This window comes from Vulpes lagopus, chromosome 2, assembly GCF_018345385.1.
Source record: "Vulpes lagopus strain Blue_001 chromosome 2, ASM1834538v1, whole genome shotgun sequence".
NCBI classification, from domain to species: domain Eukaryota; kingdom Metazoa; phylum Chordata; class Mammalia; order Carnivora; family Canidae; genus Vulpes; species Vulpes lagopus.
The window spans coordinates 53243552-53266551 of NC_054825.1; the positions used below are offsets into that span (position 1 = coordinate 53243552).

Genomic DNA, 23000 nt, shown 5'->3' on the forward strand with positions numbered 1-23000 from the left:
TGGAATTCTGACCTGCTTTCTGCTCTGACTTCTGGTAACTTTCTATTTCTTCACCCTATTTTGACTTCCTGGCTATCTGATTTCTTGCCTTGTCCTTGAGAAACTGTGTCCTAAGCGTCCTCTGCCTTCCTGGATCCTGGCATCAAACGAGGACCTGCTTGTCATCTACCGTGGTCCTCCCCAGCACTATCTGGTTTTAAGCTGAGCTCTGGGGATACAGTTCATTGGCAGCTGAATGGAGTTCAATAATATGCTGGGACTGGAAAATGGGGACCAGGATCCGGATGTGGTGACCTACTAGATGGAAAGAAAAAATAATTTACATCCACGGTGAAGTTATACTTCACGTAGTACTTTCATACACGTGTCTCATTTCATTCTCATTACAATCTGGTGAGATTGTGACGTTCTTATGTCTCTGTTACACACAAGGGATATGATTTACTGAAGGTAGAACTGGAAGTAGAACCTGGGTCTTTTGATTCTAAGTCCTGGACTGGGGTGTAGGAGATAAGAACAGGCTCAGTGCTAAGGCAATGAAGAGAAGGATCTTGTTCATGGGAATTAGAAATAGCCTGACTAGGACTTGGATGTATTGGTCATGGGAGGGAGATAAGAGGCAGGGTCAGCCACAGAGGCTCCATAGTCAAAGGTGGGCTGGCAGAGGGGTGAGGAGGGGGCTCCATGGCACCATCCCCAGATAGGCTGTTGCCATGGAATCAGGAGTGAGTCCTGTGGGATCAGGCTGGTCTGGTTCCTACAGACTATAGATTTGAAATGTTCCTGGCCCATGTCTTTTAATTTTTATTTTTTTAAGATTTTATTTCTTTATTTTGAGAGAAGGAGAAAGAGAGAGAGTGTGTGCACTGGGAAGGGCAGTGGGAGAGAGAGAATCTCAAGCAGATTTCGCAAGCAGACTGTATGCTGAGCACAGTGCCTGACTCAGGGCTCAGTCTCACGACCCTGAGATCATAACCTGAGCCAAACTCAAGAATTGGGTGCTTAACCAAATGAGCCACCCAAAGTCCCCATGGCCCATGCCTTTGAGACATGTTAGCTGAAGGGCCCATTCCTCGACCTGGTGGGCTGCATTTGGGATGGCCTTGACTGGAAGCATCTAAGTATTTTCCCTGCCCTGTGGCCATGAAAACTTGCAGGGTAATTCCAGAGGACTCGTGGCTCATTGTTCTGCAGTGTAGAAAGAGGAACTACAGTGACCGTGTGGTGCAAACAGGAGGAGGAACCTGGTCTCCACATCCCTGTGCCTTGGAACACTTCCCATTTGCTATCACTTGGTTCACATGGCATCTCATCCCTGGGTTTGCTTGATCTTTACCTTTATTAACAGGTGGCTTTGGGTTGGGTTACTAAAGTCACGGACACTTTAAAGTTGATTGAGAAAGGAAATGAGTTAGGTCTGCTCTATTCCTAAACCTTATAGAACACCTTTAGCAGCCCACCCCTGGTGGTTGTCAGAGCAAGTCTGGTTGGCTGCTGCTTACCATGGAAGATAGGATTTGGTCGCCTCCATGCAGGCCATGATGGGTGCATTTTCTTTTGACAATTAACACCAGCAACAAAATCAAGTAAAAATAAGTCTGCTTTTTATTTTCACTGTCCATATGCAATTCTAAATAATATCAATGATAAAATACTCCTCTCTTCTAGGGTAGGCTCCTCTCCCCACTGTTTGGTACACTACTGAATCTAGAATCAGTAGATGTGGGTTTGTGTCATAGCCCTGACCTCAGGGCCAGCTAGGTGGCCCAACTACCAAGTCACCTCCTTAGGCCTCTGTTTTCTTTTCTGTGAAATGGAACTATGAAGGATACCTGCAAATATTAAAAAAGAGAATAAATAGACAATTAGCTTATAAAGAGAGAAGCTGGATATCAGTGTTGTAGTATCCCAGTGCTATACAAAATCTAAATGGTGTGAGATCTGGGTTATGTTCGGGTTATTCTTTTTTGGCAGTGAAAAACCACCTCCTTTTTTGGAGGTGACTGAGCCAGGCTCTTCCATAGAGTTGAGGAGCTGGTGTTGGAGACATAATACCGTTTTTGGCACCAAGAAACCTTTCTAGGTTTACACCTTTTTATTTGATTCCTGGGCAGACAATAGGACACCCTCATGGGGTGCCACCTTGGGCACTGCTGAGTTTCTGAATGAGGCCCATCTGCCTCACTCTGTGCAGGCTGCTCCATCTTCCTGGGGTTCGGAGTGAGTGAGGAGCTGAGCCTTGTGCCTGAGAAGAGGGGTGTGCTCTTGACTTCATCTCAGGAGAGTGTGCTTCTGGAAGTAGGGAGGCTTACTTGTGTCTAGGGATTGCCCATCTGTCACTAAACCATGCTACGTGACTTTTGCAAGAAACCCTCAGGAGCAGAGTTCCACCCCGCCCCTCCATGCCTCCTGCCCTTTTATAGCGCTAGATGGGAAAATCCTTTCTCAGGCATCATTTATGATATCCCCTGTCATGTGGCCAGGCCAGGTGTTCTCACCCCTGTTTGACAGGGAAGGAGATTGAAGCCCAAGGATTTGAACAGGCTGCTCCAGGTCAAGGTGGGGCTCTGCCTGGAACCCACATGGAGAATGAAGGGAAAGCCCTTATGTCTGTTCAGTTTGTCACCAGCTTTTTGGAGCTTTCTGACAGAAGCTTTCTGAGGTGAGACCTCAGGTGGCAGGTGGAGAAACACAAACCAGGAAGGTAGGGCCTTGCCCTAGCCCGTGAGGCTCTGATGGCAGGACCAAGAATTGAGCCTCCTGACTGCCAGCCAGTCCTTTGTAGTAGACCATGGGTTGGGTATTGACTGTTTGCAATGTGGGAAGGTGGGAAGGGAGGATTGGAATATGCATGCTTTGCACATGTGCGTCAGTGTTTCAGCATTCCCATAATTTCGATTTAGTATTGGCAATGACTTTCATTAGAGATTGGGTGGGTCCTCTCTGTTCCCTCTCTGGATGGCACTCTGGGTGGCTCTGTCCTAACCTAGAGAGGCCCTCACTGCCTACCCTTTGTCCCCACAGCCTAGCTGGGCAGCTTCTGCACTGTGCGACCTGAACCCCTGGCTTTGGAGCATCCTAATGGGCAGATGAAAGCACATCACCATCACTGCTTTTACCTGCCCATCTATGGATCAACAGTGCATAATAGAGAGTCATCTCAGCTCTGATTTTTTTTCTACTTCAGCTCTGATTTTTGCATTCACTCTGGGCACAGTGACCAGAGCATGCCTGAATGTAAACTTCCCCTCTTGTTACCCCCAAAGCCTAGGGTAATCTTCAGTCTTGATTTGACACACTTCAATGGCAGTTCAGTATATGAATGCTGAAAAGGACAAGGAATAAAGTGAGTAACAGCAGTATAGTTTCTTCATCTGTAAAATGGAGAGAATCAGAGGACAGTTGTAAGTTGGTATTTCTCAGCCCTGGCTGTACATCAGTCACCTGGGAAGTTTTTGAATATTTCAGTTCCCAGACTGCAGCCCACCCAGACTCAGGGGGTTGGAATCTCTGGGGATGAGAACCAGGCAGCCAGGTTTTAAATTGCCTGGGTGATCATGATGCACAGCCAGTTGAGAACCACTGCTCCAAGGGCTAAGTTGGATAAGTGCTTACAACAGTGTTATTCCAAATCTGGCTGAGCACTAGAATCATCAGGAGGACTTTTAAAATGACACTGATTCCCCGACCATATATTGTACACCATTTAAATCAGTGACTTCTGTGGTGCCTCTTGCTTGGCCTTCATATGAGCAATAAACTAGTAACAGAATAGCTATCATTCATTAGAGCTGACCATGGCCCAGCACTGTAGATATTCCAGTCATCACGATTCCCTAGTAGGGAGTCATGATTCCCATTCTATGGATGAGAAAACTGATGCTCAGAGTAGGCAGCCACTTGCCCCAGGTGACAGTATGAGTTCCCTGAGTCCTGGCCTGCCTGCCCTGGAAGGCTGCTTTTGCTCCTAAAGTCTCATGGCCTGGGCCCGGCCCTCGTGGAACATCTTCTCCCCTCTTCTCAGTAATGGCCCAACAAGAGGGGCAAACCCATAAGTGGCTTACACTCTCCTTGGGCTCCCAATAGGCTCCTTGGGGCAGGTTGGGCAGGGATCCTTCCTCTAGGAAGAGAGGGGAGAGGAGTGGTGTGGCTTGGTATTTGGCTCCATTATTTATCCACTCTCAAAAAAACCTCTTTTTGGTAGGAGGAAGTCACCTGCATATTAGGACTGACTCTTAGTGACTTTGCATTGCTAAAGGTGCTCTCACAGGAGAAAACTCAACCAGGAAAAAGCAAACACTCATTTACTTTTTTGAGACTTTGAGGAATTTTTAAGTCATGTGATAAAAAAATGTCTCCGTTTCTCTCATAAGACAAGGTGGGGAGAGGGGTAGTGTATCTCAAGGTGACTTAAAATATTTCTCTCTGCTTTATAAAAACCCTGCACCTTCACATCTGTGTTCTGTAAGCTTAAACAAAAAGCTTAAAATCCTTAAGCTTTGGTTTCCCTATCAGTCAGCTGGAAAGAGTGTGAGCCCTGTGTGCCCCTAGGCCTCCTGATGCCAGGCCCCTGAGATGTCAGAGAAAAGAAAAAACTGGCCGTCCTGACATTAAGACTCACAATTGCTTGGGACTGGAAGCTATGTCAGGTGTTTGCTGACACACACTAAGGGACCCAATGTCTCTGAGGCCCAAAGTAGTTCCAAGGGACCAGCTATGTTAGAGATCTCACTGAATGTATTCACTCTGGCTTTGGGAGGCCTGGCTTCACTCCACCTGTATCAGCCCCTGGTGTGTAGACAGCCAGGAGCCTATATTCAGGACATAAATAGCTGAAACTTTAGAGTAGGTAGGCAATGTAGTATAAGTTTGGTTCCACAAAACCATCTCTGTCCATCCTAACCCAGCCCCCAGGACCTTATCATTTCCCAGAGCTCCCTCTGTACCTGTTGGCAGCACTGAGTGAATGGAGGATGAGAGCATGGAGAGATACAGAAATATGTGTCGGGTGACATCTCTAAGGTGGTTGCCATAGAATGCTATTTAAGTATTGGCATATCTATCCATTGCTTCCTCTACTTGACTTTTTTTTTCCCACTTAGGTTATTTTGAAGGCTGTCTCACTGAGGATTATTCTAAGAATGGAGTGGTTCAGATGTGATGCTATTTTCTGAGGTTGAGGCAAATATCTGGAGAATTTCATTGTGTGTAACTCTTACCCCAGAGCCACTAAGAGAGTACATCCTGTGTGTGGAGTATGCTTCTCCCTTATTAAGCTGGACCTGAAAATTTTCGGTGATTTGTCTTAAGCAGTGGGTATTGTGGGTGAGAAAACATGGGGCAGTTGTGGAAAATGATGGAAGAAGAGTGGGAGGACCCCAGAGAGGGGGGCTGCTGGGCAGTCTCCAGAGACCTAGAGCTGCTCACCCAACCTGCCCACCTAAACTGAGATCATGAACAGAAGACTACTGCCCTTCCCTGTAAATTGGGCTGTCCTTGGAGCACTCAGAGCAGCTGGCTCAGGGACACCTGTCACTGGCATGGACGCCATTTCGTGGTGGTTGTATTGGTCCCCATTTCCAGACCCAAACCTGAAGGGCACTAAGCATAGTCTTGATTTCTATAACTACTTAGTGGCTTTGTGGACAGTGGGCTGGGCACCTGGCTTGGCCATTAACTCTGTGATGACTTCACACTTGTCACTTGACCTCCTCTATGCCTCAGTTTTCTAACACTTTACAACTCTGTGGTCCCATCAGCCCTCTCACCGTGACAAACTCCCACTTAGGGTTATTAACAGTGTTAGGCTACCTCTACCCACCCTGCCTCTGCCAGTATCCCACCAACCCAGCAAGCATATCCTCTGGCCTTGTCTTTACATTAGGTGCATCACCCTCATGTTGGCTCTGTTACCAAACTGAGGACCTGCTTTGCTCAGGTCATTAAGATTTTATTTGTTGGGAGGAGGTTAGGAGCAAAGGTACCAACATAAGAATATAGAGATATTATAATTATAAATGGATGAATTCATACTTGTATCCAGATAAGGCACACCCAAACAAGTAACTGTTAGTATTTTGACCATGCCAATCTGATCTTTGTGTTTTTCCTTTTTATTTATGGTAGTCACACACACACACACACACACACACACACACAGAGAGAGAGAGAGAGAGAGAGAGAGAGAGAGGCAGAGACATAGGCAGAGGGAGAAGCAGGCTCCATGCACCGGGAGCCCGACGTGGGATTCGATCCCGGGTCTCCAGGATCGCGCCCTGGGCCAAAGGCAGGCGCTAAACCGCTGCGCCACCCAGGGATCCCTGTTTTTCCTTTTTAGTCTTTACATTATATAGTATAAGCCTTTGGACATTGTGATTTTATCTAGTGGATACTGAACTTGGGTTCTATTCTAACAGATTTAGGAATGATGAGGCTGTATTATCCTGATCAAATCAATAACCTTTCAGAGCCTCAGTGGTCACATCTGTACACTGGGAATGACAATACTAACATTCGTTCCTAGTAAAGGAAAGGGTTCATATGAACAAAAGGGAAGCTCAGTACCTGCCCCATCTCAGCCACTGGTTAATGGGCAGGTGAGGATGCTGGCTGGTGGCATGACTTGTCCTACCCGCAGAATGACTCTAAATTAGTGTGGCCTGGGGGCTGATAACTGGGTCACTTCCTCCATGGACACAGTAACACCCCGACTGTGCCGTTCTGTGTGCCCACAGCGGCCAGTTTGCCATTGTGAAGAAGTGCCGAGAGAAGAGCACGGGGCTAGAGTACGCGGCCAAGTTCATCAAAAAGCGTCAGAGTCGGGCCAGCCGGCGGGGCGTTTGCCGGGAGGAGATCGAGCGGGAGGTGAGCATCCTGCGGCAGGTGCTTCACCCGAACGTCATCACACTGCACGATGTCTTCGAGAATCGCACCGACGTGGTGCTCATCCTTGAACTGTGAGTAGGTGCCGGGGACCCGTGGTGGGCATGAGGGCAGGTAGGGTGGTGGGTGCTCCAGCCACGGGCCCCAGAGGGCAGCAGCAAGCAGTCCTAAGTTCTGTCCAGAGGTGGTGAAGTCAGCGGTGGGTGGTTTCCCTTGGTTATCCCCACCACCCCCTTTCTGAACCTGGGTCAAAGGTCAGTAGGTTTGCTGAGCAACAGGGACAAAGGACTAGGTCTACGTCTGGCTTTTATTGGACCCTGGGGATAAAAGGGAAGCAATGCTGGCTCTGGGGTCATTTCCTGGCTGGAGAGCACCTGGGAGGATGGTGGGGGGCGGGGTGTAAGAAGGTGGTAGGAGAGAAGGAAAGGCTGTCCAGGAAGGGTCTCCTCTATGAGGAGGAGAGGGACAAACATCTTCCAGGCTCTGCAAAGCCCTTCTCCAGCCCTTTCATGGGAACCCCCAACCCCAACCTCCCCATATTTATGCTGTTTGATGCCTTCATTATCGTAATAATAGCCATTATTTAGAAAGCCCTACTGTAAGCCAATCATTTGTCAGATGCTTCGTGTTTGCTATCTTGTTCAGTCCTCCCAAAGACTATCGAGGAAAGAGTCCTACTAGCATGGAGGGGCTACTCTGTGTTCACTGTACTGAGCACTTCTATTACCTTACTTAATCTTCCTAACATTCTCACACAGAGACTCTTATTCTGCTCATTTTGCAGACAAGAACACTGAGAGGCCAGGTCACCTATAGACCCTATAGCCAGGAAGAGGTGGGGCCAGAACTTGAATCTATAGCAATGAGCATGAGCTGGGAGGGCTCATGCTGGCTTAGCTGGGGAAGATGTCACAATCTGGTGATACCAAGGCTCCGGGGACTGGCCACCTGGTGTCCCTCCTGGAGGTGTCTCCATGGAATGTGGAGATGGGGCTCTGGCAGGCAACAGAGTTTGAGTTGGACTGTGGCACAAGTCACAATGGCTGTGTTCAGTCAAGCAGCAAGACTGGTTGGGGGGTGGTACCTGGGTGGCTCAGTCAGTTAAGCATCTGCCTTTGGCTCAGGTCATGATCCTGGGGTCCTGGGACGGAGTCCTGCATGGGGCCTCCCTGCTCAGAGGGGAGTCTGCTGCTCCTTCCCCCCTCCTCATGCTCTCTCTCACCTCCCCCTCTCTCAAATAAATGAACAAAATCTTAAAAATATAAAAAAAAGAGACTGGTGTTGGGAATGTTCTGAGCCTCATAGACATGTATGCATCTGCCAGTTAACAGAGGACTGGTGGCATTTGCTTTGGTAATCCCTGACTTTGTGACCTTGAGCAAGTCCCCTCCCTCCTTTGAGCTTCAGCTCTCATCTATAAATGTGGCAGCCATCCTTAACCTGCCTACAGGTTGGGTGGACCACCTGACTTTTGAAAGAATTCTAATTTGAGAGCTAAGCCCTTGTATTACCAGGATATAGATTTATGTAGCAGATGGCCATTTGCATACTCTTGCATTTGATGCTTAAATTATCCATCTCACTGTTTAAATTCATAGGCTTGCCTGTGCTATTCCTTTCTTACTCCAGCATCCTCCATGTCTCTCCCATGAACCTCCCAGCCAGTTGGACTAGTTGGCATATGCTGCTGCCTGACTCAGCAAGCCTGGGGGCGTCCCACAGGTGTGCTCAGGCACGTGGACAGCCCAAGGTGTGGCATGCGGCAGGGCTCAGGGAACCATGCACTCTGGTTCCCAGCAGAGTGACAAGCCCACCTCCACTGGGAAGGCGAGGCCACTGCTTTAAAAAACTTCCCAGCAACTGAAAAGAAATTACATTCATAATCCTACCACCCAAACACAGCTATTTATGTTTTCTGTGGTTCCTCTCAGTCTTTATCTATTTGTATACAATCATTGTACTTGTACAATTTCTTGCTCTACTTTTTCCCTCAACATAATATCACCAAATTTTTTTTCTTTTAACTGAGGATGTCATGTTTCATTGAATTGCATACTCCTATATCCCTATTGTTGGACATTTGGGTTTTTTTCCCAGCTTTTAAACCATTACAAATTTTATTGCCATAAAACAAATTTCTTCCCATAATATCCCACTTTCTTTTGAATTGATCCTTTCAGATCAATTCCCAGGAAGGGGATGACTAGGCTGACATTTGTAGGTATCTTCTTGATAGCCTCGCTTTCATGGGACGGTGTTAATTAACCAGTATGACCTATAACATAGGAATATTCCTATTTGCCTGTAGTGTTGTCAGCCCTGGGTCATTTTTTTTTTTTTAAGATTTGATTTATTTATTCATGAGAGACACAAAGAGAGGGGCAGAGACATAGACAGAGGGAAAAGCGGGCTCCCTGTGGGGAGCCTGATGCAGGACTTGATCCCAGGACCCTAGGATCACAACCTGAGCTAAAGGCAGATGCTCAACCACTGAGCCACCCAGGCGTCCCTTTGGGTCATTTGTTTTACAGTAAGCTTCATTATTTATTGACCTTTATAGTCATAAAATGATTCTTTGTTGTCATTTTTATTTTGATAAAATTAAAGAATTTTGTTCTTTAATTGCTGAGGAAATCTTGAGATATTCCTGTTCCTCCCAGCAAGGCCCATGGTCAGCAACAGTTATGTGCCCTCTTCTAGTGAGCTGTCACCATCCATGCCACCAGTGTGACTTGCATGAGCTGCCATGCTTGTTCGGTTCTATCTATTCATAGTTTCTTTGTCTCCTTTTCTTTAAAGCTGTCTCATTGCTCTCAAGGTGCTTGTCTATGCAATACTAGCGACTGCTAAGGCTGTACTGAAACCATATGTGCCCGAGGGCCCTCCCCAAGAGGGAGATTCCTGAGAGAGAAGGGCTTTTCATGGGTTTCTGTGTTTGAACTTGGTGATCCCTATTGGGCTGATCAGCAGCCTTTGGGTCCCCAGTATTCATGGTGCCCTAATAGGTTAATGGGTCTGCCCAATGCTTAAGCATGAGTATTGGTGCCTGCCTATTCAGTTGAAATTGCAGGTTTTGTGGATGGGTTCACCCCAATCCCACTGCCCCACTCAGCAACTGTTGTCTGGTGCAGGGCATGCTCTTGCTTTCTGCTAATGTGACCAGTACTCAGAGAACATGCCCAGCCCTGAATTAAGCCCCCTTTAGCTATTGTTACTCCATCCATGACCTCCTTAGTGGCAGCTGCCTCTGGTCAGGGCTGTTGAAGGCAAGGATGGGAAGGATTTGTTTTTTTCCGTATAAGTTGACTTCTGTATAGCATAAAGAATATTTTCAAAGTCTCAGTACATCAACTCATGTCATATGTGGAGCTTGCTCTGAAAAATGTTAAGTTAGCCCCGGAAGGGTTGGACAGGCCTCCCATCCAGGCCCCTGATGGCCCTGGGGCCTCCTGGACTCCAAGATAATGGGAAGCAATCCCCAGGCAGTTGCATATACTACAGAATGGCCTGGCAGGGTGCCCCAAGGGATCAGCAGGGCTTCCTAGCACCCCAGATTGAGTGCAGCTCCCTGGGCCCCAGCAGCTCCAGCAGGATCCTTCCCAAATCACTGCCTACGCAGATCGTTTCAGTATGGGTGCACAGTGAGTCTGAAAAGCGTTTCCAGCAGGCAGAGCAACCGGGGAGGAGGAAGATCAGCTTAGCAGGAAGGGAACTGGTCCTGGGGATGCTGAGAGGAGAGCAGAAGAGGCTCCAACTCTTAGAATTTGCTTTTGACCTTTAAGCTGAAGAGGTTTGGGATATGAGAGGAGAGAAATTTGGGAGGAGACAGGGTGCTCCAGGGAAGAGGCTTTGGGGCTGAGAAATCCTGGGGAAAAACTATGGGGGAGAAAAATGAACAAAACCTTGAGGAGAGCTATGTGGGTGTCCCCAGACTGGATGTCCAGACTTGGACATTTACCCCTGTGGGCCCATCAGCCTCCCCGCTTTCCAGGGCTCTGGGGGAGATTCCGAGGACCACTGTAGCTATTATTCCCTTCTTTATCCAGAGGAGACCATGTCTTACCCACTCTCCTGCCCAGATCACGCCTTCAAACAGAGCGGCTGATTATTGCCTCCCAAAGTCCTCACCCAGCCTGGGCCTTCATGTCAGTGTCTTTGAGTGACAGGACACATCCACATTATCATGAGATTCTTTAATACTTATGTAGCCTTCTATTTAAGGTAGGAAGGGTAGGATGTGCCTGAGGCCATAACCTAACAGGACCCAGCAGGAAGTACAGGAAACAAGGGCCAGGCAGGGTTCTGTGTTGCAGAGGGGGCGGGGTGGGGTGGGGGTGGGGGTGGGGATTTGAACATTTGCACCAGGCTCCAGGCAGGTCCCTTGCAGATGCCAAGGCGTCATTTCTCTATGATACAGAATATTCTATATTATGCTGATATTTTTAATGCTTTTCTCCCTTTGTTCTTTTATCCACCTACCTTCTATTGAATGCCTTTGTTACACAAGGTGCTGTGGAAGCAAAGATAACCTAGCTAGGGAGAGAGAAGGACAGGTAACAATAGCGTGGTGTGATGAGGGCTTGAATGTGGCTGAACAGGGATGTCAGAGGACTGCGCACTGCTCGGGGTGGCTTTGAGCTTTTCCTTTTCACACCAACTTGGCCTTTATAATGTGGACACAGTGCGGGGAGAAATACACATGGTGGACGGGGGCTGAGAAGATCTGGCTCCAAATCCTGGTTCTATGACTTACTGTGTGACCTTGTGCAAGTCACTTGCTCTCTAGGGGGCCTCAGTTTCTCATCTGGAAAACCAGGACAGAAGTTCCATTCACCCACTGGGGTAGATACGAGTCTTGAGTAAGAGAATGCTTTGGGAAGCACAGGTGACCAATGTAGAATAAACTCAGAATTGAATGCCCTTCTAGCACTGTCACACCTAACAATGATATGGTGTGTGACATTTACTTCCAGGACTTTATCAAGGGTCTCCTAGCACTTGTCCAAATCTACAGCAAGACCCCCCCCCTCCCAGGGGGCAATAGGCTTGGTTTTCTCCTCATTCCTATTTTTTAAAAACTCTTTTTTTAAAAAAAGATGTGTTTAGTTATTTGAGAGAAAGAAAGAGAGCACGCATGAGCAGGGGGAGGGACAGAGGGAGAGAGAGGAGCAGGCTCCCTGCTGAGTTCAGAGCCCAATGCAGGGTTCAATCCTACCACCCCAAGATCCTGACCTGAGGAGAAATCAAGTTGGACACTTAACGAACTGAGCCACTGAGGTTCCCCATCCTCATTCCTGTTTTGCAAGAAGAAAAGCCAGGTCCTGGGACTCTCACGTGCAGCGCCCCAAGGGGAAGTTTGGGTCTGTGTCAGGGAAGGTTTGGGACCACCACCATTCTGGCCCTTTGATCAAGGCCCACAGAGCAAACTCAGGGTTACTCCTTCAGCAGCTGAGAGGGGGGCTCTAGTTTCTAGCACCTGCTCAGGGGGAAGATGACTTCACCCATGAGACACACGGAAAAGTGGTGCCCCAGCCTCATCTCAAACACCAAGGCAGCTACTGCGGGCTGCACCCAGCTGACTGAGTAGGGGACAGCGAGGCGCTAACGGATGGCGTGTTCACAGGCGCCACCTCACTTCGCTCTCTCTTCACCCATTTGCCACCACCCCCACCTTCTCTAAATAGTTACTCAGTGTCTATTATGTGGTAGACACTAGACATAAAGATGAGGACCTGATTCATGGCTCCTGCCCTTGAGAAACTCACACCCCAGCGGGAACAGAGGCTTCTGACATGCATCTGTCTGCCACAGGTAGACATTTTTAACCTATTTGGCAGATGACTGATGACTGAGGTGGAGAGTGTCGCGCTAGTCAGTGACAGAACCAGCATGCTGGCAGGTGTGCACCTCAGCCCTGAGGCCGGCCACCGCACAGGGACTTACTGCCACAGACACACCTTGTGCTCCTCCTCATCCCTGTGCCTTCGCTGGCGCTGTTTTCCTTGCTGCCTCCATCCAGACCCTCCCCAAGCCTCACTGCATTCCCAGCACCTTCTCCCACTGTGTCAGCCCACACTAACCACATGTGACAAACAATAACATCATGGCGGGAGCCCCTGCTGGTGGAGTGCTGGCCTGTGCTGGGTCACTGGGCTGAGTGCCTTCCTTATTGCACCAAGTCATTTGCTCTTCGGAACGAGGTGAGCATGTAGACATTCTCATGACCCCCAGTCCCTGACAGAGTTAGTGCAGCTCATCTCCAGTCTATACATTCACCTGAGAAGACAATGTTGGACTGTGACCAGGGCCTGGACATGGCCTTCACTGCACACCCCCCTACTCGGAGATCTTGCATGGCCCCTTCCCCTCCTGTGGGCCTTGGTTTCCTCATCTGTTATGGAAGAACTGCCAGGTGATGATGGTCATTATGAGGGAGGGCGGCTGAGGGAGATCGTGGAGTCTCCCCCTGTCCCCATAGAAATTTACTGGTAATTTCTTATTATGATGGAATATATACAAAAGTCGAAAGAATAACATAAGGAACCCTCATATGCCCATCACCCAGCTTCAAATGATCAACATTTTGCCAGTCTTGTTTTATATAAAATTCCTACGCCCCCACCTGCCCCCACTCCAACTGTTTATTTGTTTGTTGGAATATTTTAGAGCAAATCTCAGACATCATGTCACTTTACACATAAATACTGTAGTGTGCATCTCTAACTGATGACAGTTTTTAAAAACATGCCCATTGTGTATTTATTACACCTGGCGGAAATGTCCAGTCAAGGCCTCGGGACCACCGAGGGTGTGTCCACTCCAGTCCATATGTTTTTCTGATAGACCCAGAGATATCTTCTTATGGTTGTTTTATTTGAATCAGCATCCAAATGAGGTCTACATACTGCATCTGGTTCTTTGGCCTCTTCTATCTCATTTCCTATAGCAGTTCTCCTTCCCCTTCTTCTTTGGTGCCATTGATTTGTTGGAAAAACTAGGTCATTTGTTCCATTGATTGTCTCACAGCCTGGATTTGGCTTATTCCTTCCTCATGCTTGTTAGTTAACTTGTTCCTCTATGTCTCTTATTTCCTGTAAACTAATAGATCTAAATGAGATACTCTCCATATTGGCTCTGTTCAATAGAAATATAATATGAACCACATATGTGATTTTACATTTTCTAGTAGCCACAATGAATAAGAAGTAAAAAGAAAGAGGTAAATCAATTTTTGTAATATTTTTTATTTAATCCAATATATACAAAATATTATTTTAATATGTAATCGATAAAAAATCATTAATGAGACATTTTACGTTCTTTTTTCCATATTCCATATCCAAAGCCCAGTGTGTATTTTTTTAAGATTTTGTTTATTTATTCATGAGAGACACACAGAGAGGCAGAGACATAGGCAGAGGGAGAAGCAGAGGGAGAAACAGGCTCCCTGTGGGGAGCCTGATGTGGGACTTGATCCCAGGACCCCAGGATCATGACCTGAGCCAAAGGCAGACACTCAACCACTGAGCCACCCAGGTGTCCTGCCCAGTGTGTATTTTACACTTACAGCACATTGACTTCATTCTCAGTGTAATGGTTAGCATGAAATACAATCCTATCAAAACAATAAAGTTGTGTTTACAGGAAAATTTTTTACACCACTTCAGTTTTTGAACTAAAATGACTTCAAATGAAATAAAATTTTAAATTCAGTTCCTGGGTTGCACTAGCCATATTTCAGATGCTTAGTAGCCATGTGTGACTATTGACTACTATATTGGAGAATGTTCCTAGCGGACATTTCCATCACTACAGAAAGTTCTGTTGGATAGCACTGAAGAGGCTTAAGCAGATGTAGGTATGAAATACTTCATAGGTATTTCCTATTGTATCCCATCATGTCCAGTTGTTGTGTTTTTCATGGTGCTGGGATTTATTAGTGGGTCCATGGTTGCTTCTGGATATTTTTAAAGAAAGGAGAAAAGGAAATTTCAGTGCTCTTTGTTTAGAATGAACTAGGTGGCAGGGAATGAGTGATTCCCCAAACTGGGACAGAAGCCATTCTGGCCATATAAAGAATCATCTGAGGACACTCAGTCTGATATAGTGGTTGAAAGTCATTCTGAAAAAAAAAAAAAAAAAAAAAAAAAAGAAAGTCATTCTGCCTGGGTTTGAATCCTGACTGCCACTTACTAGCTCCATGACCTTGGGCAAGTCAGTTAACCTCACTGAGCCTCTGGGTTGTTTTTTTTTTCTTTTTCTTCTTTCTTTCTTTCTTTCTTTCTTTCTTTCTTTCTTTCTTTCTTTCTTTCTATTCATTTATTTATTCATGAGAGATAGGCAGAGACATAAGCAGAGGGAAGAGCAGGTCTCCTGCAGGGAACCCAATGTGGGAGTCAGTCCCAGAACCCCAGGATCATGTGAGCCAAAGGCAAACGCTCAACCACTGAGCCACCTAGGTGTCTGTGAGCTTCTGTTTTTTCAACTGTGAAATAGGAAAATGCTAGTACTTAGCTTATAAGGTATTACAATGGTTAAATGAGATAATGTGCCTAAGGCACACATAATGCACAGAGTAAATATTCAATGGTATGAATTACTAGTATTATGTTATTGTTGTAAAATTATAGGTTCCAAGGTTTGGGGGTTAGAGAATCTAATTGGTTAGGGTCTGTGGTAGGACCTGGGATCTGCATTTTAAACAAGTTCTCCAGGTGATCCTAAGTTCTTGGAACCTCCTGGCCCACATCCTTTCCCAATGTCTTTCCCTGGGATGACCCTTGGCTCTATCTCAGCCCCAAAAAAGCACATCCTGGCGGATACCCTAGTGTCCATCGGAGGACAAACAAGCCCAGTAAGGTTGCCAGATTCAGCAAATAAAAATCCCCTATTTTATCTGGCAATCCCAGATCCCTAATTCAGTTACAAATGTAAACTAGTATTTACAGGGGAGGTTGTTTTTGCTTTGTAGGCAATATTCCTGCCATATCTACCATAAGGTGTAAGTGTGAACTATGAGGACAAAAGTAGCATTTTCAAGTTTTTTAGATGGGTCTAGAATCCATGCCTAGATTCTCTTGAGCTTGGAAGGCCATCTTTTGTAAAATGAAAGAAAGGGCTTTAGGAGCCATTTTACTCAATCTGTTCATTTTGCAGGTAGGGAAACTAAGGTCTGCCTGGGAATAGGGGGTGGGGTGGGGAGTGGGGGAGTGAGTTGTCCGAGATCAGTGGCAAACTCGGTTCCTGGTGCTGGCTGGACAGGGGCCCTCAGAGATGGGGTAGGATATCCTTCCATATGCCCAGATGGTGGGGATCAAGTTCAGGAGCTGCCACCCATGACCTGGCCTCCTGGCCTCCTAACACACGGAGCTGACGGTGCCTGGCCCCCACCCCACACCGGTGTCTTGCAGGGTGTCAGGAGGAGAGCTCTTCGACTTCCTGGCCCAGAAGGAGTCTCTGAGTGAGGAGGAGGCCACCAGCTTCATCAAGCAGATCCTGGATGGGGTGAACTACCTTCATGCCAAGAAAATTGCTCACTTTGATCTCAAGGTCAGTGAAGGGATGAGGGAGAAGAATCATTTTAGGAAGACTGGGCCAATCCATTCTGACATTGCTGCTAGGAAGGGCTCGGTGCCCATTTGGCCGTCTTCCCTTGTCTTGCCATGGAAAACTCTGAGCTCCTGGGAAAGAAATGAGGCCACAGAAAGCATCCCTCTCCTCAGTTTCATTTCACACATCAGGCTTTCTTCACACAGGAGCTGACTGCAAGAAGCTTCTCACTCAGACCACAGATACCTTATCTCTTTCAGGCAGCAGGTGGGGTGTAATTTTTAAATAGTAGACCAGTGACGGGAAACTTGAAACCAAACACATTTCACAAGACTGGACTCTTCAGTAACCAAGAACTAACTTGTCAGGGGGCAGAAGTGGAAGTGTTGGGGTGAGGACTGCTGAGGTTGGCTGGCTCTCCAGGCCCCACACAGCCTCTGGCACCCCTGGCCCATAGGTCATCAGTCTTGGATCGCAGGAACCGCTGGCTGTCCTCTCTGTTCCCATCCCCTACTGTGGCCACAAAACTGCTTCTAAGGGCCACTGATCATTTGTGGTAACTGGTATTCAGTGTCAAGAAAGTTCACTGTGACCACGTAGGACCTCATAAAGCAAGAGTGTGGTCAAAGTGGAAGGATAAGTTCCCATGGTAACTGAGCTCAGTTTAGTAGACTGATGAACCTTTCCAGATACCCGAAGTATAAAGATCCTCTAACTGGTGATCGGAGGGATCTATTTACTGGGGTGAAGACCCACACATTTTTCTATCTAGAAATTCCTGTTGTGTTTCAAGCTTTGTGCCAGGTATCACTACAGATACAAAAATCAACTGAGGCTCTGTCTGGGCTCAGTTCCTCTTTTCTAGGAAACCTAACACAGGGGACAGAAAAGAATGATCAACAACTCTAAGTGCTGCCGTAGAAGGAAGTATAGGGGAGCTGGGGAGCTCAGAGGAGGGGGCATCTAAGTCAGACTGCAGTATCTGAGAGGGCTTCCTGGAAGAGGTGATCTTTGAGTTGAGTTTCAAACAACTGGTAGAAGTTATCAAAGGGGAAGGATCTTCTAAGGGACAGAGGCTAGCAGTGTACATGGTCCCGAAATTGCACAATGTATTCAGGGAAGTACAGGCAAAGTGGGAATGTTCTGAATGGCTGGAGAGCAAGCCAGGAGGAGAGCAGAAGGCAGATACAAAGGCGTGAGAGCTAAACCAAAGAGGTTGAACTTTACCCTAAGGGATAAGGGCTGGGTGTTGGGGGGGGGGGGGGCGTGTCAAGTGATCAGGGAGGTGAGGCAAGCAGATGTGTGTTTCAGAAGGATCCTTCTGGCTGGAAGGATGGATAGAGCGGGGACACCTGGAGGCTGGGGCCCAGCTGGGAGGCCAGTGCAGTAATGAGGATGAGACATGGAAAGTGCCAAACTAAGGAGGGGACAGATTGAGGATCTACTACAGGGTTGATCTGAGGTTTTGATTAGGTGCCTAATTAGTGGTAAAGGATGAGGAAGAGGGCAGAGTCCAAGATGACAGCCAAGTTATGACTTGGGGGCACCAGCCCAGAGAGGGCATGGCATACCTGTGGTCTTACAGCAATGGCATCAGGCAGTGGGCTCAGTTCTTTTTTTAAAAAAATATTTTATTTATTTATTCATGAGAGACAGAGAGAGAGGCAGAGACATAGGCAGAGGGAGAAGCAGGCTCCCTGTGGGGAGCCTGATGTGAGATTCGATCCTGGGACTCCAGGATTATACCCTGAGCCAAAGGCAGATACACAACCACTGAGCCACCCAGGCATCCCAATGTAGGCTCAGTTCTTGCCATGGACCCCGCCCCAGCTCTTACTCTGCCCCATGGGGTGACTTGCTGTGATTCCCTTCAGTGAGGTCCTTCCTCCTTATGCTGATTGTCACAGTATTTTGAATTCCTCCAACAGAATACACCTTGTAGCATTTCACATAGGAATCAGGGGTAAAACTTGGGAGTCATTGAGGAGGAGGTGGCCTGAGCTGACCTTTGGACCTTGGAGTGATAGTGCACCAAGCAGAAAACGGTCTACCTGGATTGCACTTGTGTCTCCTTCCTGACAGTACAATTGAAAGTTAACTTGTCATTTTCTGTGTCTTTACTGGCTCCAGGAGACTGGCTTCAAAATAGGCTCCTTTGTCTTTTCTCTACAAAGTCTGGTAGAGGTAGGAGGAGTTGTAATCCCATAGATGCTATGATGGCAGCAGGTTCATGCTGTTTAGTTTGCTTGTATGGCCACTGTGGTTGAGGGGAATGCTGGCTTGGAGGTGGCCACGTCGAGGTTTGATCTTCATCCTGCTATATCCCAGGATACAAATGAACCTCAGCCTTTCAGCTTTAATGCAAATAACAATCACTACTTGGTGCAGTTATTACAAGGGTTAAAGAGAAGCAGCATTACATGCCAAATACCAGATAGTGCTCTGTGATAGTACCTGCTATTGTTATTTCCCCTGCCAGAATAGAGGAAAAGCAAACACAACTCTTGTTACAGTATTTTGGGCCCATTAGACTAGGATAACAGTCCTGCTAGTGCAGTTCTCAGTTGCCCAGCAGAGAGCTGAGATTGCTTGCTGCTGGGGCATGTCTGGCTCCTGGGCTCAGTCTGGTTGCTTTCCATGACCTGGAGATAGTCTGGGTTTTCCCCGGATGTGTGTAGGGGGAGGATGCTGCTAACCCCCATCTTGGCCTCCTATCCTTAGAGTTGTGCAGACTCTGAGCCTTCTGACCTCTGCCTGCCCACCCATCTGTGGTCTCTTGGCCCAGGCCCTGCTGAGCAACTTCAGGAAGTGATGAGTAGCTGCATTACCTCATGATTGGGTAGATACTTCCTGGAGCCCGAATGTGGATATGCATACCCCTGGCTGGAACTTTCCACCAGCTGGAGGGGATGATATAGAAAGTCCAGCTGGTAGCTTGGGGTGGGAGGAGTTCTTGGTTCCATGTTTCCCACAATATAAAAATCATTTTACATGAATATATTTTTCTTCCTGATTTTAATTCTCTATGAGGTGCCTCTGCTTTCCTCAATTCTTGTATTCTATTACCCGTCACCAGGTGAGTCAGGCTAGCCTTGCTGTCCCAGGGACATAGCCACCCTGTTGTCTCCATGCCCCTACCTGTTCTCCATGCTCATCTTCCAGCTTGAAAGAGCAGGTGATGGAGGAGGGGCAGCGCTCACCTGCCTCTGAATATGAACGACTTCTCCTGGGACACTACCTGTTAAGCTCCTCCTATGTTCAGTCACTCTGCTAGAGAGGTGAGGCCCTGTCCCTGCTTTTTTTTTGTTTTTTTTTTTTTTAAGATTTTATTCATTTATTTGACAGAGAGAGAGCAAGGGCGAGAGCACACAGCAGGCAGAGGAGAGGAAGAAGCAGGCCCCCAGCTGAGAAGGGAGCCCAATGCAGGGCTCCACCCCAGGACCCCAGGATCATGACCCGAGCCAAAGGCAGACACTTCACCAACTGAGCCACACATGTGCCCCCACCCCCATCCCTGCCTTTGACATGTTCCTAGCTTGTGGCATAGGGCAGATAAATGGACAAATTAATGTATAATAAGCAATCTTGGTAAAACAGATCATGGTATGCTGCGGCCCAGATATCTAGGATGGGTCCTTGTCATCTGTAGGATAAACGAACCCATTGTCAGCATGGCATTCAGGCTTTTCATACACTACCTTAGCCCTGATTCTGACCTCATCCACCTTTCCCCACTCCAAAACGCTAGCTCCAGGCAATCAGATGACAGATACATGTTCTGGCCTCTTTCCTCTTCTGTTCATGCTATTCCCATCCAGGAAACTGCTGCTCTTCCCTTTCTCTGTCCAGGGGTTCCTTCTTGCCCCTCCTTCTAGGCCCAGCAGAAACGCCATTTCCTCTGGGAAGCCTTTCCTATCCCTGCTACCTCCCAAAGCATAACTAAGAATGAACCTGCCTTTCTGCTTATGTTGCTCTTTGTATAGTCTTCTGCTGAGAATATCTATCACCATCAATCACTTTTTTTTAAAGATTTTATGTATTTATTCATGAGAGACACACAGAGAGAGGCAGAGACATAGGCAGAGGGAGAAGCAGGGTCCCTGAGAGGAGCCTGATGTGAGATTTGATCCCAGGACCCTGGGATCAAGACCTGAGCTGAAAGCAGAGGCTCATTGAATGAATGAGTAAATGAGTGAATGAATGCTTTGGTAAGACCAAATGCGTGCATGGATGGCAAAGCCCTTTCATGTCACCTGGAAAATGCAAAAGAGGTTACAGGCAGGTTTCTATCCTGTGATGTGAATATTTATTGAGGGACTCTTGTATGCCTAGTAGTAGAGTGTCAAATATCAGTGTGATATGGTACTGGCTTCCAAGGGCCCACTGTCTACTAGGAGATGGCCATGGTAAGACGCGGTAGGGAGGCCACCTGAAATGAAAATGAAAATGAAATGAAAGCGAAGCATGACCCTCACCAACAAATGCTCACTTCCAGGGAGTAAGCCTTCTCCCTCAGCAGAGGGAATACCATGCCAGTGTGTTGTAAATACATCACAGAAAGGCCATTGATGTGGGTAGATGATGTTGCTGCGTATTACATGGATGGAAGGAACACTGGGGCTCACTGCCTCTCTGTACTAGGTAGCACCCAATGTGGGCTTCAGTACCACCCAGGGACCACACCCTGCTATGCCATCCCAACACACAAATAAAGGCCTTGTAGAGGGCGGTTTTGTGTTTATTTTGCATTTGAGAATTTCCCTTCTGAGTATTATTTCTGAGCTGCAATTTGAGAAATCAAAAATGGAAGGTCATCCTCAGGTCTGACTGGTATTTTCAGCAAAGAGAACAAGCGATGAAGATTGAATGAAATTATATGCAAGCCAGGAGCCCAGAACTCTCATGAGGTTTTTTGGTTTATATAAATAGTATTACAAAGTGAATTTCTGAACAAAGTACCTCAAAAATCCAAATTCCTCTATGCCCTGATCATCCTTTCAATTATTTTTACGTTCATGACATGATGGGGTCTGCTTGTCAAGCTTTCATAGGAATGATACACTTATACTTTAAATGTTTATGACACTTTCTGTAATGCAGCATGCTTACACAGTTGTTGTCTCATTTGATTCTTATGGTCACCCATTGAGGTATATGATACTGTCCTTTTTTTTTTTTTTGCACACAAGGCAATTGAGATTCAGAGAGGTTAAATAACTTGTCCAAGATCACACAGGTATTAAATGACAGAGCTGGGCCTTCAACTTAGCCAATGAGGAAACACAAAGTCAAGTTATGTGCTACCAGCTTTTCTTTCCCCAGATTCTGACAGTGTAGATTTCTTACTTCCTTGGGCCGTGCCTCTGACACATAGTTAATCCGAAGATCTGTACTGTGCCATGCACGTCTCCTTCACACAGTTAATTTCTCATCTGGTTACATTGTTTTTTCTTTCTCATAAGTTATTCCTTATTTTTTTTAACGTATATTTAATCGGTTGCTATAAAATGTGCATGGATTTGAAAGTAGAATTTATAAGAATAAGACTGTTTCCAGACTAAAACCTGGCAGCATGAAGCAAAGGTAAGACAGGGGAGAGATTTAACTGCCAGGATAGGATGGGGTGAGATTGTGAAGGTTCAGGGCAGACCAAAGAGTCTGCATAGGTAGTCACAACCATGGAAGACTTTTCCCCTCAAAATTGTTTATTATGAAAACATTTCAGAACATTTAAAGAAATTGGAGGAATACAATGGACGCCATTAGACCTTCTGCCTAGATTCAACATGTAAGCTCATTGCTTTACCTCTTTCTCTCTTTAAAAAAGAAAAAATATATTTATATTTCTATAAAAGTATTTTTATATACATATATACCTACCCATGGAAAGAAAATTCTAGCCTCCTGACACTTCACTCTCAGCACTTCTGTAGGCATTTCCCAAGATTAAGGTCAGTCTCCTACCGACCTACCACCATTATCACACTTAAGGAAATTAACAATAATTGGTGGAAGACCTTTAATAAATGGATGCACATGATTCTATTTCTGACTTTGAAAGAAAATTCTGGTAGGCAGAGATGATAGGAGAGAGTAGAATAGTTGGAGGAAATGATAAGAACATGGGAAAGAGATGACCCAATGGCTCCCCTTAGCATTTTTTTTTTAAAGATTTTTATTTATTTATTCATGAGAGACACAGAGAGAGAGAAGCAGAGACACAGGCAGAAGGAGAAGCAGGATCCATGCAAGGAGTCCTATATGGGACTCGATCCTGGGACTCCAGGATCACGCCCTGGGCTGAAGGCAGGCACTAAACTGCTGAGCCACCCACGGATCCCTCCCCTTAGCATTTTTTAAGTGAGGATGGTCTTTTATGCTATTATAAAAGGTAATAACCTGCTTGCCTGAGGTTCTGTGCAGTAGTATTCTGGTAACAGCCAGATTGCCAGGAAACAAGTGTATGTACACACACACACACACACACACACACACACACACACAAATTTACCATGAATTTTATGATATAAAGATTTGTAACACAACTTATAAACAATAAAACATATTGT

General features: G+C 46.6%; 1 protein-coding gene across 6 annotated transcripts in view; it reads left to right on the plus strand.

Annotated features, from left to right (window-relative positions):
* The window catches only part of DAPK2 (death associated protein kinase 2), a 126553-nt gene that overhangs the window by 65476 nt on the left and 38077 nt on the right, over positions 1-23000 (plus strand). For all 6 annotated transcript variants that reach the window (XM_041743425.1, XM_041743423.1, XM_041743428.1 and 3 more), the window contains 2 exons: positions 6735-6956; positions 16293-16431. In XM_041743425.1, coding sequence (XP_041599359.1) covers positions 6735-6956; positions 16293-16431 — 361 coding nt within the window. The remainder of the gene's footprint in view (positions 1-6734; positions 6957-16292; positions 16432-23000) is intronic.